We start from the raw sequence: 17,305 nt of genomic DNA on the forward strand, positions 1-17,305 counted from the left end.
TTCAGTCAGGTTTGATTTTGTTTTAGCTACTTCTGAAAACATAACTGTGCTTCTTGTTCTATGCAACCATGGAAACTAAAGAAATTATTCTTCTTCTGTGTTTCAAGATATTTTTGGTTAGTATTTTCACTTTTAGCAGTCTTCCTAATTTGCTCATGTACATTACGTACTTTTTCTTCACACTTATCCAGAGTTGCTTTGTAATTTCTTTGCAGTTTTTATCAGCATCAGGTCTGTTTGGTAGCTTAAAAGTTAACTCTTCAGGATCTCACTGTAATACTGTGGAAAACTGTGTAAATACAATTGGAATAGATTACAAATTATTTGTATACCTGAGAAGCAGCCTTTAATAAATGTATTGCGTATATGAATAGGGCTTTTCAGAAAGTTCTGCTTTCATGAATGGCAGCCAAGTAAGCTATATAGGGCAGCCTGGGCTGGTGGGAGGCAGCCAGCCCACAGCAGAGGGTTGGGGCTGGGTGGGCTTTAAAGTCCCTTCCAACCCAAGCCTTTCTATGATGATTCATTAAATTAGCAGCAAATATTGCTTAATCATACAGGAATTGATGAAGTTAGTTAGATGAGCAAAAAAAAAAGATTATTGCAAATTTTTTTTTTCTAAAAGTGAACCATAGCACTTTTCTAAATTAAAAGAATGAGCGATACACAAATCCTTTCTTTTTTTTGTTCTTTTGTAGATTCATCAGATGGAAGTCTAAAAGCTTCTACGCTTCATGGAGCAATAGATGTTTATGTCAGTCAATTAAGAGAAGTGGATCTGAAATCCCAGAAAGGTTAGAAAACTGCAGCACATTTTCTTATGGCAACTTATGATATGAAGTAAAGAAAATTAGGGTATTTTGTCTATTCAAAATGATTATCATGTGACTTTTGGTTATTTGTGTTCTTTTTCACCTTGTGGTTAAAAAATGTATATAGATACTTACAATATAGTAAACTCAATAAGGTACAACAATGCTTTAAGATGGATTACATTTTGGGTTTTTTTTTTTTACTTTTTTAATACTTGGTGATCTCAGTAGAATTCTGCAGAGTTGACTTGGATTATGATCTTTGTCTTGAGTACAGTGTAATCCATCTTGCTGGTATATATTACATACATATTCACTGATGACCACCATACACTGGCATTTCTTTTCCCTGCCTTTTCCTTATGAAATGTCCCATTATTGAAACAGGAAGGCATAACAATAAACACGAGTGCAGTCTACCATTCTTCCTTTTTTTTTTCTCCTGATTACTCACTAACTTTGCTCACTCCTGAAGTTTATCATTTTTGCCATTCAGAAGAAATGATATTGTGAATAACTAAGCACTAAAGACATCGTCAGCCCTAATTTTGCAAAACAAATGAAGAAATCCAAAACTACAGCACTCTTCATGTTAATATGATGTCAGACAGTTGAGTTGTTTTAAATGAATGTGTGGTATTTATCTTCCTCGGTTTATCTGAGATATAATCTTATGCCCTATTACATGTAGCAGTTAATCACAAGGGAAATAATGAAAAAAATGGATTGGGATCATTTATGCCATTCTTCTTTAAGCTGTTCTGGCTCCATTGGTACGAGTAGATTTATTTTTATGCTATTTCTAAGTTACGTTTTGAATCACTAAATTATGTCTCTTTGATTTAGTAGCAAAGAAGAATGTATTTAACAAAAGCTAGTTAATGTTATTTTGAAAACATTGCCTGATGGCTCTTCTGGCAGCACAGTTTAGTTAAGGCAAAGTTGATAAAGTTCTGTTTTCATTTACTCTGTAACTTTGGAGTAACTGCTGACAGCTGCCGAGTAGAAAATGTCCTATTTGTGATAAATGAGTTGCATGTGTTGGATTTTATGAGTCACGTCACTGAGCTGCTCCCAAAGGGGAGGACCAAGGAAAAGACTTTTCCCCTCTTTTATCCTAACGCTTTTGTGTATCCAACAAAATTTAGGCCTAAAGTCTTGGCAGCTATTTCTTCTTCAGGAGTCTGACAGGCATCTGAATATAAACTGCATAGCTCAGGTTGCTTTCTGACTGCTACGTCGTTATTACATCAGTCTTACAAATGTGATCTGCTTCAGCTTTTTGGATTTTTTTTTTATTTTGTAATTAAAGAAAATGTTCTATGTTTTTCTAAAGTGAATATTAGAAAAAAATGTTAGAAACTAAGAAGTATGTATGTAGAATGTGTGTTTTGATTATTGTTAGTATTTTGTTTTAGCATACAGCTTCCAAACATGGCGATTGAGTAATTCCAAGTATAACGGACATTGGCAGGTTGGAGGCCAAGTATTTACCTCCAATCTGCTGCACAGAAGCACTTATTTAGAGGAAAAAGATTTCCTATACATAGATCCCCTTTTTTTTCTTTTTGCTAGTGATAGCAGTATGTAAGTGGGCTCCCATCAGTGCAGAGGAACAGTTCCGCTGTAACATTCTTGTGTTGTACTGTGTGCAGTAGCTGGATTACTCATTAAATCAAACCTTGTTTCCATGCTCAGGAGTGCAAATACACAACTGGAAGATGAAACCAGAGTCATAATACTTGTGAGATCTGTTTTATTTGCTTCCCTTGGCCTTCCTTGCGATAAGGTTCTCTAGCAAGAGCTGTTTCTGGCAGCATATGTCAGTGTTAATACTCATGCTGTCTGAAGAAATACTATGTTTCTATTTTATATGTGACATACAGTATTCTGGTTATGAAAAATGAGGTTATCCTTGTTAATCTTTTGACAGAAAAAAGAGGTTACAGTGTCTGAATGACTATTTGCCTCGAGTTAGCTATATAATGGCCTGTTTCATGCTTTGATCTCAATGTTAATCTGACGAGCTTTTGTTTAAATTTATGTCAGGTTCTATTACAGTCAAGGTACCTGCCTCTCTCAAAGCCTACTTACAGTTGTCTGGAAGAAAAGTGGATGTGAGCTCCGAGATCGAGTTAAAAGAAACACGGAGTGCTTCCAAAGATGATCACGTAATTTTAAGTGGTAAGGCTTACTAATCTTGGCTACCATTAAATGTCTGTCTGGTGTCAGTCAAAGACATCCACGTTTTCTTACGAGTTTATTGCTCTTGGCCTCTTCTGGTTTCAGCTGTTTCAGATTTCAGATGTTTGCTTATGCCATTGAACTCTCCGTGTTTCTAGATGGCTCTTTCGTTTTGTTTGGTAAATGATTGTGAGTGCAAACAACTGCTTTTTTAACAAAAATCTTAGAGCCAAACTTGCTTTCAGCATTATTCCATTGAATTTGTGGGATGTAAGCCAAGGCTGAATTTGACCCATTGCTTTGTTGCCTTAAACAATCTCATGTAATAAATTGCCGAAGAACGTCAATTAAAAATACACTGAAAAGTTTTCTCTGCGTAGGTAGGAGGAATTAAAAGGTGCGTACAGTATGTTTATAAATGTACGGTATGAATGTTAAACAGGGGGGCTAGTCTGAGAAGTGATGGGTGGGAGATGGCTAGGAAAGGAACAGAAGTTGGAGTATGGAATAAAAGATCCATGGAAAGGTGCCTGCGGTTACTGGGAACGTTCTTCTAATAGATTTAAAATTGGATTTGGGAATCCCAAGTCTCATTGATTCCTGCTTTAGAAAACAGTTGCACTTTTCGTTCTCTGGGTGTGTATGCCTCCTCTTCTCCAGACATGTCCATCTCCAAGTTAAGGCTCTTACTGTTACTAATTACTCAGTTTGCTCAAGTGGCAATGCTAATACAGCGTGTTGAAGGCTCCAGCTTTGTTTTTGAAAGCATTATGTCAGTGTGACCAGATATGGTAACAGATGGGTGAGGCTCTGAGTTTTCCTTTGTTTGAAAACTAAGAAAATCTGTTCAAAATGTCTTTTCCTCTCCCCATGTGAAGTAATAACTCCTGAGCTCTCACAGTTAAGAAATGTTAGAAGAGTATGCTACTAACACACAACCTGCTTGTACTCCTGAAACGTATGGACATATCTCTTCCTGCATTGAACAGTAACTTGCATCTAAATTTATTACTGGTTAATAAATATAATTTTTTTAAACTATGTTTAAAACTTCTCAATAACTTGTGGAAGCGCTGTAGATTCCAGCATGGCTCTAGGTGATGAAGTGCCTCAGCAGCAAAGCATTGTATTTCCTTGTTGCATCCTCCTACTCTGGCAGCATTAAAGATAAAATTACTGTTACAGATATACACAGCTCAATGGCTTGTCTGGTTTTGCAATCCACTCAGTGTTTCTGTAGGGCCATCAACACTGAAGCGGAAGCAATTTTTCAGCCTACCATACCGTATCTAAATGATCCCGGCAGATTAGCTCCAATTAGTTAATTCTCAGATATAAGTATCCCAAAGCCACAGAAATCATCAGGAATTATGCAGAGGCAGCAGCATTTGGCCACTGTTCATTGATTGCTTTCAAAGAGGCGTTGCACAAGAAGTCTATTAAATGTACGTATAAGTTTGTCAGAATACAGGTAAATGGAAAACAGACCCTGGAACAGATTTTCTGCAGGGTGTAGCACTGGGCTGAAGTGACACATCTTCATCTGCCTTACTCTGGTCATCTAGCTTTCTTAAATATTTTCTCATATATCCAATGATTTTTAGCAGCCTACTTCTGCTTCTTCTGGTCTGCAAAAGGCACCAAACCTAAAGGAAGATGAATTAATGGGTTTTGAGGTGTGCTTGGTTCCTTTTCTTACTCTTTTGAAAATAGTACTTTCCCTTTCTTTGCCAAGCCAGTAACGTTCCTTTGGCATGGTAAGGGGGAAGCTTCCTGCTCCTCTTCATAGGGATGCTGTGTTCTTGCTGCAGCCAAGCACCTGTCCTCTCATTCTCAACAATCTCTTTTAGAAGTTGATATTTGTGAATTTTCTTTTAAGTGTAGACTCTCAAATAATTAAAAAGGATTTAATGCAGTTTCTGTATCATGAAAACATTGCTTACTGTTGAAGTTTTAGGTGCAGAGATCATAGATGTCGTTCTGCTGCAACTAAAGAAATATAAATGGGGAAGGGAGAGGAGTTTTGCCAACTAGAGGAAAAAAAAATGAACTGCAAGAGGCATGGCAGCTCTGAGCTCAGAGGTTAGTTTAAAAATAGATGGCTTTTCAGAAACTGGCCAGTTTTCATGTGGATGAGATGGGAACTGGCTGCTTTCAGGAAGCTGTTCTTGCCTCTGGGAGCGTTGTGTGAGATATGAGGGAGGAGGTTCTTCAGTGAGAACTCTGTGACTTGAGTAAATGTGCACCTGGGTTGTCACCACTTTGTGACACGGCCTTCCTTCCTGCTGTTAGGGCAAGTATGACCTGTGTCCTCACCTTGCTTCAAGGCTGCTGCATCCATAGGAGTGAGAAAGGTGGCACACTATAGCCCTGTGAGCAGTCACATCCAGGGTTTTGCAAGGCAGCCAAGGAAAAGATGTGGATTTCATCAAAGCAAAAAGATAAAAGGAGCGAGCACTTCAGAAGCAGAGTGATGAAATTGTCAAAAGGTGTTTTCTCTTTCAGAAGAGTGAGGGACTTGCCTACAAAGCTGGCATGTTTGTCAGGGAAGGGATGGAACCAGAGAACATGCCAGGGAGTTTACTCCTCAGAGTAATTTGCGGGAATAAGGCATCTGTTTCCATTGGCTTTAGTAGGTACTCCTATACTGTGGTACTATGAAGGTTATAAAAACAGATTTTTCATGCTAAGCACTGGTCCAACTTTCATCTGTGAAAGCATTTCTTTTCCTGCCTTGTTTGAGAATGTTTAAGTAACTCCAGTAGTTTACAATAGTAATCATATCAAGACTTTTTTTCCTTCCCCTAGCAAAGAGGATAGGAAAAGAGGCTCTGTAGCTTCTTGCAACCCATAGGTCCTCCTGCAGATGTGTGTGCCTTCCCCATTTCCCCAGGTCTGCCTTTATCTGGGAATCAGTTCCTCTAAGAAGCATGTAGAGTCCATCAACTATATCTGGAACTACGTATGGTAACGGGAGAAGTAGCAGGCTAGTAATTGTTTCTGTAATTTAAGCAGATAAGGAAATTAGGGAACTCTCAAGCCAAAGAGGTTACAAGCATGTTAAAAGGACTGATGAACATTTAAATAATCTGGATTTGTTTGCATTTTAAGCCATTTTTCCAGTATATCATTTTTATGTTCAAAGTATGGAGGTAGAAACGTATGCATTCCTAAGATGAGGAGTATTTGAGTAAACAGGAAGCAATAATGTTACACAGTTGAAAAAACACAAAACTACCCAAACATAATAGTTTATTAACAGGACTGTTCTGTAAAAACTCAAAATAATCCTTTGGCTTTACTTGGCATTAGTAATATTTTGCTGGAATGTGTCCAGTTTCGAGTAGTCCACTTCAAAAAGGATATGAGCAACTGTAGAGACTCCTAAGGAGAACATATGCTCAGAGGCCGAAAACATCATTTATGGGAGGGAGACTGAAAAAGAAAAAAAAAGTGTTGGTTTCTTCTAAAGAAAAGGAGTCTGAGGGAATATGCACTTCTCTGCTACATCAGAAATTGCTGCAGAGATGAAAGAAAATGTCTTTTGCCCACTGGTGATAGAACAAGAAATTATGATTTGATCTTTCAGTAAAGAAAGCTTAGCTAAATAGCAGGATAAACTTTCTAGTAGTAAGTAATGGTCTGGAGAGGACACAGTGCTTGCATTGTAGCAGGTTATGAAGAAGGGCCTAGTCAAGCATGTCAGATTAAAATACATTGGAGACTTCTTTCAGCTCTACTTTCTCTTCTTCCAAGTTGATGTGGCCATCTGCTCCCCTCTACTTCAAAGTAACTGCAAAGAAGATTATGAAGCATATATGTGGATGAATCTGGGGAGTAAATGAATGCAGCCATTGGCATGCTTACATTGCCACCGTATGTGTTGACAACTGTAAGTTTGCTGGGAAAAAAAGTCTTGCAGTCATTCCTTGATGGTGTCAATTTCCAAATCGAATCATCTGGAATATAATCCATCTTTTACAACACGTAAATCTTCTGTCTCTGTGTGGTGCTGGCGACTCATTTGATTCCAGATCTTTCTCTCCCCTGGCCCAGTTGTAGTGCCAAGCTGATATCCAGCAGTAACCTTTGACATGGTGCCATCCATCTACTTGGAGCTGAGTGAGCTTTTAACTTTGGTCAGTTGCTCCATCTGGTTTTCAGCACTGGCATGAGTTTGCTTGGTCCAAGTCCCACGGTGTCACAGGTGCTCCTCAGTGGCTGTGGATGTTTGTATTTGCATGTTACCACATGCCACTGTTCTTACTTTCTCAAGTTGATGAGCCGGGCCCTTCATGGTTTTCTGTTCTTTTACTAATAACAAACATATTCTTTGTGAATGCTTATCTTCTCTCAAGTCAAGAAGTGTATCTACTCCCTTATTTCAGCCAACATGACAACAGTTGCAAGAGTTAACAGGATTTGTAGTTTGGGCTCTAATCTCATCAATCTACAGCACTAACACCTTGCTGAGCCTTATCTGAAGGGTGCTTCTCTGAGCCATGTCACCTGTTGACTGTGTGCACAAGTAACCAGGACTCTCCTTCATGTTAACTTACGTCTTTCCCAATGTATCTGTTCTGGGGATGGAGAGGAATCTCTTGTTTTCTTTTCTAATCTTCTTTTCCAGTAAAAGTTTCCAGATACATATTGTCTCTACAATATGCGTTGACCCATCTCCAGTTATTCTTTCGTCACTAGGAACACATTAGATGGCTTTCTTCCTCATGTGCTTCTGGACAGAGTGAGTCCAATTACCAGATCCCTTTGGTAGAACAGGTGTTGCTACCACCATCCTATTTCTGGCTTCTCAAGTTTCTCCAATAACTTAGTTTGTGTCTTTCTACCCTGCCTGGTTCTCCAAGATGACTGTGGCAAGCACCTTTACCCTCAGAACAACTGGGCATGCAGTGAAATAATAAGGATTTCATGTCTGCTTGAAGTTAGGACTGGATTCCTGTCTGGGCCATATGTGATTTAGACAGATTGTTTCCTACCTACATCTTCTCACTGCTCACAGAATGGCTCCTCATCCAGTAGCAGTGGGAGAGCTGCTTATGTAGTACTGTGGGCTTACCTTTAGTTTTGCATCAAGGTTTGGCTTATCCAGTGTGCATGGAGAGAGATGACTGCATGAGTTCCAGCAGCCTTGTACACCATCTGCAAAGCTTTATGGATGTATTTATTGCTTTTGTTATCAGAAATTCATATTATTTAAGATAATTTTTTGCTGCACTGAATTCCAGAGTTAAACACAAACGGGCAGTGAGTAATGTGAGGCAAGCAACTTGCCTTTAAAAGGGAAATAACTGAAAGAACATGTATCACAGCCCTCGGCTGAAACCTAAGTTTCTTCTGAAACTTAACAGCTGTGAAAGCATAGCACTCCTTTTCCCCACGTTGCAGCTGACTTGTCTCTGTTGCATTCAAAGTTTCAGTTCTGATCCCAGGAGTAACCCTATTAGCTGTTGTGTCCTTTGTTGTTTTCTTTGTTCTCAAGGCACTTCCTTAATACTTCCCTTCTTTTCTAGAAGCACTTTTAATTGAATCTTTGCCATGAGATCTGAGTGGGAAGCGCTTTGTTTTACAGATTTACAGTGTCTCTCTAAACACTGTCCCTCTGTGAAGCCTCGATCCTTAAGCAGTATCTTAAAAAAAAAAAAACAACAAAACAACAAACAAAAGCCCAGGTTGTATCTGGAAAAGATTACATTCCTTTAAGTCAAATAAGAAGTTCATCCAACTTTTAAAAAGCACATTAGATGAGGTGCTATCCTACAGATTTTTATTGGTTTCAGCTTGTGTTTAACTCAGGCTGTGCGCAGCATTTTTGGGATGCACCGCAGTGTTTGCGAAACCAGGGAAAAGCATTTAAAATCTGCTCATCTTTGTACACGTTATGATATGAACATAGAACTACTTCAGTTTCTCTGGCCTACAGTAAGGCATACGGGTCAATGATCAATACTTGACTGCATGAAGTTTTGCAAAGACCTTCTCTGCCTTGGACATGTGGAGAAACTTCCTTTTTCCTAAGTTTTATATTGAGAAGGTGGCCATGCAGCATATTGGTGCATCTGCCTTTCCCTGAGTTCATGCTGTTGCCTTGGCTGGTGGGTTTTGAAGTGAAATCTTTTTATTTTGTATTCTCGGTCCAGTAGTTTGTTGGCTTTTGTGATATAATCATGCTAAAAGTCATCCTCAAAACCCACTTAACATTCCCACAGTACAGGCAGTTGGGTATGGTTAAGATCAAATTGCAATGGAGAACTCTCCAACTTAAGCTTTGTTCCTTGATTAGCACCTCCTACACAGAACAAGTCAAGTATCTTAAGCTTGATTTGAACCTGCTACTGGCAATAGGATTAATAACCTTAAGATTCTTTGAAGATCTGCATCCCCAGGGTATGGAATTTGATACTGAGTTTGCTGCAGGCAGTTTTATATTTCTGTGTTCCCTTCACGGGCAAATCTCCAAAAGAAGCATAAGGAACAAAACATTTTTCTAAGTTCACATAGCAAATACAAAATGAGAAACAGAGCTCAGACTACAACTGAGCTTGGAAATGACTCATTAATTTGTTTCTGTGTTTCTCCAAAACTCTCCGTTAAAATGTTAGCAGAAATGTAACGGGGTGAAATCATCCACAGGGCTGGTTCTGTGCTTCGGCCTTTGTTCCTTCCACAGAACACCATGACATGGTGGCAAAAACACGAGAGGGGAAACGGCTGTGGCCAACCACTCCAATAGGCGCTTTCTGAGAAAATGTCTTTGTCCTGTAAATGTTGTGTCTTCTCCTCGTAGGAAAACAGCTGCATTTTCAGTGCTCCAGAACTCTGTGAAGGGATCAGGTGAAATTCTCCTTTGCGTTACTTTGTTCTTTCATTTTTTTTGATATCTGGAGACTCTCCTTGTTTAAAACTTTGACTGATTTAATATTTTAAGGGCTCTGTACTTAAAAAGCAGAGGTTTTTTTTTAATGTCTGTTCTCTGTGCAAATCAATGAGTCAGAGAAGCTTGCTTGGGAGTTGAAGTTTCAGATGTTACCACATTTCATATACAGTGCATTCACCTGGCTTTGTAGTGATCATAGTAGATGTATTTTAGGTATTTTGAGATGGCAGATAGAACTGTGAGTTCTACCATACTGCCCCTGCCTTCAGGTAGAAAAGATGCAGTAAGCGTGTGGTGTGGTTGAGGCCTCTGCTACCATGTGCAACCAAGAGGGCAGAAGTTGTACTGAGACATCCAAATGGGGATCCCTGAAGGCACATTGCAGTCTGTTAGGAAAGAATACTGAAATCCTTCTTCATTCAGTGGGAGAACTTGGTCAGCGTGGGACTCCTCTGAAAATCCTGTATTGCTGAACTGTGCTTCAGCCTGTTAGTATTGGGCTTGGCCCATAGCCATCAAGCAATCCCACTTAGCTGTACCAAAAAGCTGAAATGCTATTGAAAAATTCTGCACACTGGCTTGAGTTGTAGAAACCAATGCAGTGATGTAAGTTGGAGGTTTGCCACTGCTTTTGACATGGCCAGAATTTTACTTCAGCTCTGTTACAGGTCAGAGCGGAGCATGCTTGCAAAGTTGCTTCAGAATCTGCTTCCCTGCCATCTCACATGCTATTCCAAGCTCAGATTAGTTCTAAACTTAGAATTCACTCAGTCACACGAACACTGAAATAACAATAAAAGGCACTTTGTAAAAATAAACCAAAATGAAGGCTGATCTTCTGATAAAGGCACTGATTTGGGACTGAAAGATCTCAGTTTAATTCCCAATTTGGTCACAAACATTCTGCGTAAATTTGGAAGGTCACTTAATCTCTCTTGGCCTCAATTTCTGATCTGTAAAATGGGGTTATGTTCAACTTTCTTCTTTGTCTGTTAGAGTGAGCTTTTCAGAGCGTGACCCTTCTTACTGAGTTTAGATGAAAAATAGAAGACAGACATCTCAATTTTGTTTTGTTTTTAAGCCACTGGCATAAGAAAGCAGTGATATTAACAACGTTTTGTCTTTTGGGTCATCGGGTCTTATCAGCATCTCTCTTCCATGTTTACAAAAGAGATGTCAACTTCAAATTACCTTAATGTAGACGTATTTCCTAGCGTATGATATTATACAATAAATAACACAGTAAATAATGTAACAAATTATGGGAAATGGGATGACCACAAAGATCTGTATCAAAAAGGGAAATGTTAGAAGCCCCAGCTAAAAATACATACAGACTCTTTGGGTACAATTTGAAATATTTTCAGGGATTTTGGTGTGAAGGTAATGATGTTTACTGTGTGCCAAATTCAACTAAACAGAACTCTCTTTTCCAGGTCACATGAATCAAAGGAATGAAACAGACAAATGGATTAAGGCTGACACACAAAGTGGCAAAGTGTATCTTAAAAGCCAAAGCTGGATTCAGTCCGTCAAGCTGAAGATTTCTTAAAGGCGAAATAGTCAAAGCAATCAAATCAAGAGACTGTAAAGCAGCATTTGCTCTGGAATTGTGAAACTTTGTTGATACATATTCTTAATGTAAGATAGAAAGAATATTAAAAATGAGGGCTTTTTAACCCAAGATTTGCTGGTGGCAGTGGCTGGTGATCAATGGGTCTGGTTTACTTTTAGTGCCTTTTAGGAACGACAAGGCCATACATATGCAGAATTCGTATGACCTGACCCACTCACCAGATGAGTCTTTAAAAGCTGGTAACTTTCAAACAAAAGTTTGGAGTCATCATTAAAGTCAAAAAAGAAAGAAACAGAAGCACTTTCACCTCCTGGTCTTTGGAAACATGACAGTTTACTTCCAAGGAGCTGCGCTCTGCCAACTATTTTGTATTTTTTAGCAAAATATCTTCCTACTGTGGGACTTCCATTGTTTATGCAAACATAGAATTCTTTTTTCAATCAAATTATGTGTATTGTGGGCAGGATAAAACCACTTTCAATCTGTAATTCTTCACTGGTTTTCTTGTCGTTTTGTTTTTAACCCCTGAATGGTTTCTGCTTTGTCAGTGGGCACTGCGTGTGTAAAACCGCTTCTACAAAACAAAGAAACTTGTGCTGTGTTGTCCTGAACCACTTCCTTGCGGAATGAGTTTAGCAACTCGATGTGCGCTGCAGTTTGTCTACAAAGAAAAGCTTTTAATATAAATACTCCAAAGTGCAACAGGTGTGGCTGATTTCAAGGAAGAACGCCCCACCAAACAGGGCTTCGGGTAAGAATCCATATGAATGTTCCCCAGAGTAAAAGCTACTGGGCTAATAAATGAGAACTGTAATCTCCTTGCTAATTTCCAGTGATTTACCATCAGCCTTGCATGACAGGACGGTAAGCTCATGGAGGCAGAAAGGCAGAGGAGGAAGGAAGGCGAGGGAAGTTTATACACCCAGCACAAGAGACAATGATTTTTGTGGAGGATTTTGTTACTGTATTACAAACACACAGTAAACAAAAAGAAGCTTTTAAAAGCCTTTCTGTTTATATATGGCCCCTTATAACAGAAGTACTGAAGTTTGTGTTGTACAGCTGAAATGCAGGACTACCCACCAGCTGAGTGGATGGAGAGAAACAATGCAGAGTTCAGTGTCAGCTCAGGTTTTAAATTGTGTATTTGTGTTTGTAGACCATAACGTTATAAAATGAGATTTCCCAAGGCCCATAGTTGCCCCTCATTAATGTTCTGCAGCAATCGGGGCAGTTTTTTTTTTTTTTTTTACTTTAATTGAGAGTGGCTAAATCTTCCACATTGTGTTTCCCATTGTGTGTTCAGTTTGTTCTAATGTCTATGGCAAGTTATATATTTAATACACTAGTATATAAAACAGTAATGTCACTACTAAAAGGAATATAATGTTACTAAATATTATTATACTGTTAAAAGATATACAGTTCATAAATGTGTAATGGTTTCCTCAAAAATTTTGGAACTAATACTTTCTGAGCTGCAGACACAAAGTGAAAGAAGTACTCCTGAATTCATGTTGGATCTGGAAATAAAATATGAAGTAGATATTTCACAGAATTGAGTCTGTTAATGGTTCTGTTATTCACCCTAATTACAAAGCCTGTCTGCATCAGTGATGAAGGTCTTGTTTTGGGGTACTGCTGCATTAGCTATCTAAGGGAGAGCGTAGTAAGAAAGCATGTTATTTCCTCTGTGTTCAAAATGAAGCAGAATAATGCATTCTAAAACTTGCCATGATTAAACATTAGGATAGCTCATAATTTGCTTAAAGAAGCTTAAATAAGCCATTAGAAAAATTGTGCTACCAGTAGAGCTACTGTGGTGGTATTCCTCCTAAGTTATTAACTGTTGAGACCACTAGAACTCTAACATAAAGGTCAAGAATGAGCAGAAAGAAGAAAGATAAATGTTTGGGAGATTACCCAAAAGACATCTGAGTAATGTCTTGTTCTAATACAATGAGGTGAGACGTTTAGTTTTTTCCTCTAGACAAGAAAAGATTAATGGGTTATCAGTAATCGGGATTGAAATGGCACGCCCCACGTGTGCTCATTTTTCTTGTCCTTTTGATAGGAAGACAAATTCTTACAACTGGAGAAAGATGAAGCTGTAACACTTTTCCCATCTGCACTCCCTTTCCTCTGAAGCTCCTGACTTTGTCAGCTGCCAGCTAGCCTGCAGTTCAGAACTGAAAGTACAGGCACTGGCTTGCTTACAGAGCTGAACTCATAGCCTGAGAGGACTCCATAAGAATTAGTGCTCTGGCTGTGCAACTAACTGCTGAGAAGTAGAAGAGTGCTTAAATGTGCGTATACAGTTGTGGATGAACAAACAGGTCGTCGCTACCTGGACACCGTTCCTCAGCGCTCTCCCGTGTTCAAGAAGCACAGGATGAGTACCAGCCATGTCAAGGGGAAGTTCTGTGGGAAGTCTGAGTGTTTATGTTCTGGAGAACCTTGATGGCAAATAAGCCCCCAAACACATACAGATTTATTTATTGCTTACTCTGCAGGAGACTACAAAAACCTCTTAATAGTGAAAGATGAAGACAGCTTGAATCAACATGTGAAAGTCAGCAATGTCGTTTCAGTGCAGCTGTCTTGCTTGAAGGCATACATGCCTCTGTGAGAAAGATTTACAGAGCAGTCTTACTAATCCAACGTGGTCTTTTATTGAAGTCTGATTAATTTCAAGGAAAATAATGCGGTGTTCTTTTCATGTTCTTGTGAAAAGCAATCAAACAAAAAAAAAAACAAACAAACTCAAACAAACTCAAACCTTCACCTCTGGATGGTGCACAATTTCTTCATTTCTCATTTCGAAGAATTTGTTCTAACAGGTTCTCACTTGTGCTTTTTGGTGAAGGTACGTTACCATCCCTGTCATAGCCAAGCCAGGAAGGAGGGTCAGCATCACTGTAGTCTTGTTGCTCCAACTTGGCTGTATATTTCAAGACAGCTTGTCTGCAATAACAGAAGAAAATAACAAGACAAAAAAAAATGCTTTGCAGAAGTTGTTTCTACAAAGAGCACTAAAAGCTTCCTTATCTTAACTGAAACTCACGATGTTAGGTGTCATGGAAACTAGAAAAGAAGATAGTTGGTTAGATCATAGAGTCATGGGATAAATCTGGTTGAAAGAGGCCCATGGAGGTCATGGTAGTTTTGGTTTTTTTCAAAGTAGATCCAGCTAGACCAGGTGGGTATGGCTCTGCTGGGTGAGCTCTGAATAGCTCCACAGCTGGAGATTGCACAGCCTCCTTGGGATTCTGTTCAAGCATTTGACCACCCTGCTGGTTAAAAGATGGTTTCCTTCTGTGCAATCAGAGCTTCACATATGCCATCTTGTGGTTGTAACCTTTTGTCCCAACAGTATGCACTCTTGAGAAGTCTGGCCTTGTCTTCTCCTTCATATCCTCTTATCAGAGGGTTCCAGACAGCAGTATGGTCTCTCCCACTCTGATCCAAGTCTTCCCATGACTGACCAGCCTGATTCTCCCAGCCTGTCCTTTCCCAGCCTGTGCTCCAGCCCTATGGCAGTCCTGGTGGCCCTCATCTTGATTTGTTCTGGCGTGCCCATGTCTGACTGGCTGGGGAGCCTGTGGCAGCTGAACGAGGAGAGAATCATTTATGGTGTCCAAAAGCACAGACTGTGTCACGTCCCTCCTTTCCAGTAGCTGTCACTCATTTCCTACTCGTCTATCCGTTCTATGGCCATACCCCTTAGCAGTGTCCTATTAGAGCACCGAAACAATGAACAAAGTGACACAGATACAGGTCAAAATCAGGACTGCTGACTGACAGACCTTCAAGAGCAACTCTCCCTCCTTTCCAGGCACAGTGTCTATTGGCCCAGCAGCTTCCACTGGCTTCCTGAGCTGAAGAAACTCGACCCAATGCTCGCAGTCTTTTGAAAGCCCGTTTCTTTCCATCCCTTCTGCAGCTTGGCTCCTGGCCTGCTCCCAGCTGCACAGAGCAGCCACCCCCCAGCTCCCTCCCCTGGCTTCCCCCTCGCTGCCTGTGTGCCAGCGAGCTCCCTGGGGCCCAGCGTGCTCATGTGCTGCTGGGGAAGGGCCAGCCCTGCATTGCTTGCAGGCAGCTCAACCTATCTATGTGTCATGGCCACAGCAAAGCAGCCTTACTCCCTGCTGAGCTCTGTAAGAGAACATAATCCATAGCATCTAGACAATACTAGAAAAAAAATCCAAATTGAAGTGGGCAGATAATTAAAATTATCTGACTAATGCTGCTACAATATTGGTAATATTCTGGTATTTCTTTTTCCAAAATGAAAACCGTGAAGCTGGTTACAGCAGTCCCAGCCATGCACAGCTGTGGTGCTCACATCCCTGCAGCAGGCTGGGGAAGAAAGAGGGCTGCAAAAGGGACACGAGCAGTGGGGTGGGAGGGCTCCTTTCCCACCACTGCAGGATATGTACTTTAAAAAACAACACTGACACGCTGTGTTTGTTAGCCACATGGACACAAGGCTCTAACTGTTTTTCTAGAGGCCTTTGCCGCTGAGGAATGCGTGCGCAAATTATGTGAGCTATAAGCTGTAAGCTATAAAACAAAATCAACTCATCCAAGTCCAAATTCCTGTTTTTCATGGAAACTGCAATGTATAGTGGCTGGCCGAAGCATGTATGAGTGGAGTTGTTACTATTTTTTTGGAAACTTATGCTGTCCCATGCCTGGAGCTACAGCTGATTAGTTTGCCAGAAACAGCCACTCGTTAATCACCAACACATGGCAAAATACATCATTTACTTACGATGTGCTGTACTATGATAGAGCCTCTTTATTCATTCATATAAAGTCTTAAACGAATACGCTGATGAATAAAATCTTTTCAGTAAATAATTACAATTATCTTTGGAAGCAAATGTCTCCTGGTATAAAACTCAGACCACAGACATGGCTCGAGCAGTACGGGAATACGTAATTCAATCCTTGCCCAAGGTTTCAATCCCTTTTACTAAGAGGAGTTAGCTATACAGTTCTTCCTCATGGTCTGAATTCTGAGCTGTTCCAAGATTCAGAATTTTTTGACTGTGTCCGTTATAATTAAAAGCAGAGATTCCAAAGTAATGAGGTAAGGCTAAAAAAACAACCAAGAAAAAGTGATGGAAAAGAAAAACCTAAACAGGGGCAAAGTGTAATGAAAATGCAGTAGAAACTAAGCTATAGAAGCAAGTGGATGCAAGAAAAGCAGAAAGCATCCCCCAGGTTACACAACATGATAAACCCACATACAATCCAGAGTACTCCAAGGTCTGCACCAATGCTGTAGCAGTGTTATTTTAGAGTATCCAGTTCAAGTGCACACAAAAGCTGGAACGTAGCTTTCCAGGAGCCCCACTTAGCAGTGAAGATTCTACTCAGGTCACAGCTGAAAACCAGCTTACAGTGAGTGAGAAGACCGCACTATGCTATTTTTTGGTTGCTTGCTCAGTTGTAGAGTACTCAGTCCATCACCAGCTCACCTGTAGGCTGTCTTCATTTCTGATTACAAGGCTGTCAGATGCTCAAATCCTTCCTGAGACCTGAATATTTGGGTAGTATTTGGAGAGTGTTTGCTTTTTCAAGAAGATAGAGCTCTTGCAATCTGCTTACTGACCAACAGCAACCATCCAAAACCAAAGCAAACAAAACCGAAACAAAAACCAGAATGTTCTCCAAGTGTCAAATGTATTGCAGCTATTAAGAACCAATGACATTTCCATTTCAAAGACAAAAACATGTAATAGTGATTGTTGGTGAGTCATTTGTTAACAAAATGGTCATGACTTTAGAAGAAATGTAACTGGCTTCTTATTAGCGCAGACAAGAAAGAAG

At 39.9% G+C, this 17,305-nt stretch overlaps 2 protein-coding genes across 6 annotated transcripts in view; one reads left to right on the forward strand and one right to left on the reverse strand.

Moving 5' to 3' along the window:
- The window catches only part of FAM185A (family with sequence similarity 185 member A), a 39,812-nt gene extending 26,787 nt beyond the window's left edge, over positions 1–13,025 (forward strand). Inside the window, exons 6-9 of one of the 2 annotated variants that reach the window (XM_046900513.1) lie at positions 699–794; positions 2,862–2,996; positions 9,802–9,848; positions 11,328–11,429. In XM_046900513.1, the coding sequence (XP_046756469.1) occupies positions 699–794; positions 2,862–2,996; positions 9,802–9,839 (269 nt within the window). In that variant the 3' untranslated portion in view covers positions 9,840–9,848; positions 11,328–11,429. Of the gene's footprint in view, positions 1–698; positions 795–2,861; positions 2,997–9,801; positions 9,849–11,327 lie in introns of both variants that reach the window. The other variant, XM_015275768.4, reaches the window with a different exon arrangement.
- A 1,091-nt stretch (positions 13,026–14,116) lies between these two features.
- FBXL13 (F-box and leucine rich repeat protein 13) overlaps positions 14,117–17,305 on the reverse strand; it is a 78,655-nt gene continuing 75,466 nt past the window's right edge. For all 4 annotated transcript variants that reach the window (XM_040665751.2, XM_415966.7, XM_040665770.2 and 1 more), the window contains one exon: positions 14,117–14,431. In XM_040665751.2, the coding sequence (XP_040521685.1) occupies positions 14,275–14,431 (157 nt within the window). In that variant the 3' untranslated portion in view covers positions 14,117–14,274. The remainder of the gene's footprint in view (positions 14,432–17,305) is intronic.

The sequence above is a fragment of the Gallus gallus genome, chromosome 1 (assembly GCF_016699485.2).
Source record: "Gallus gallus isolate bGalGal1 chromosome 1, bGalGal1.mat.broiler.GRCg7b, whole genome shotgun sequence".
In the NCBI taxonomy this organism is placed as follows: Eukaryota; Metazoa; Chordata; class Aves; order Galliformes; family Phasianidae; genus Gallus; species Gallus gallus.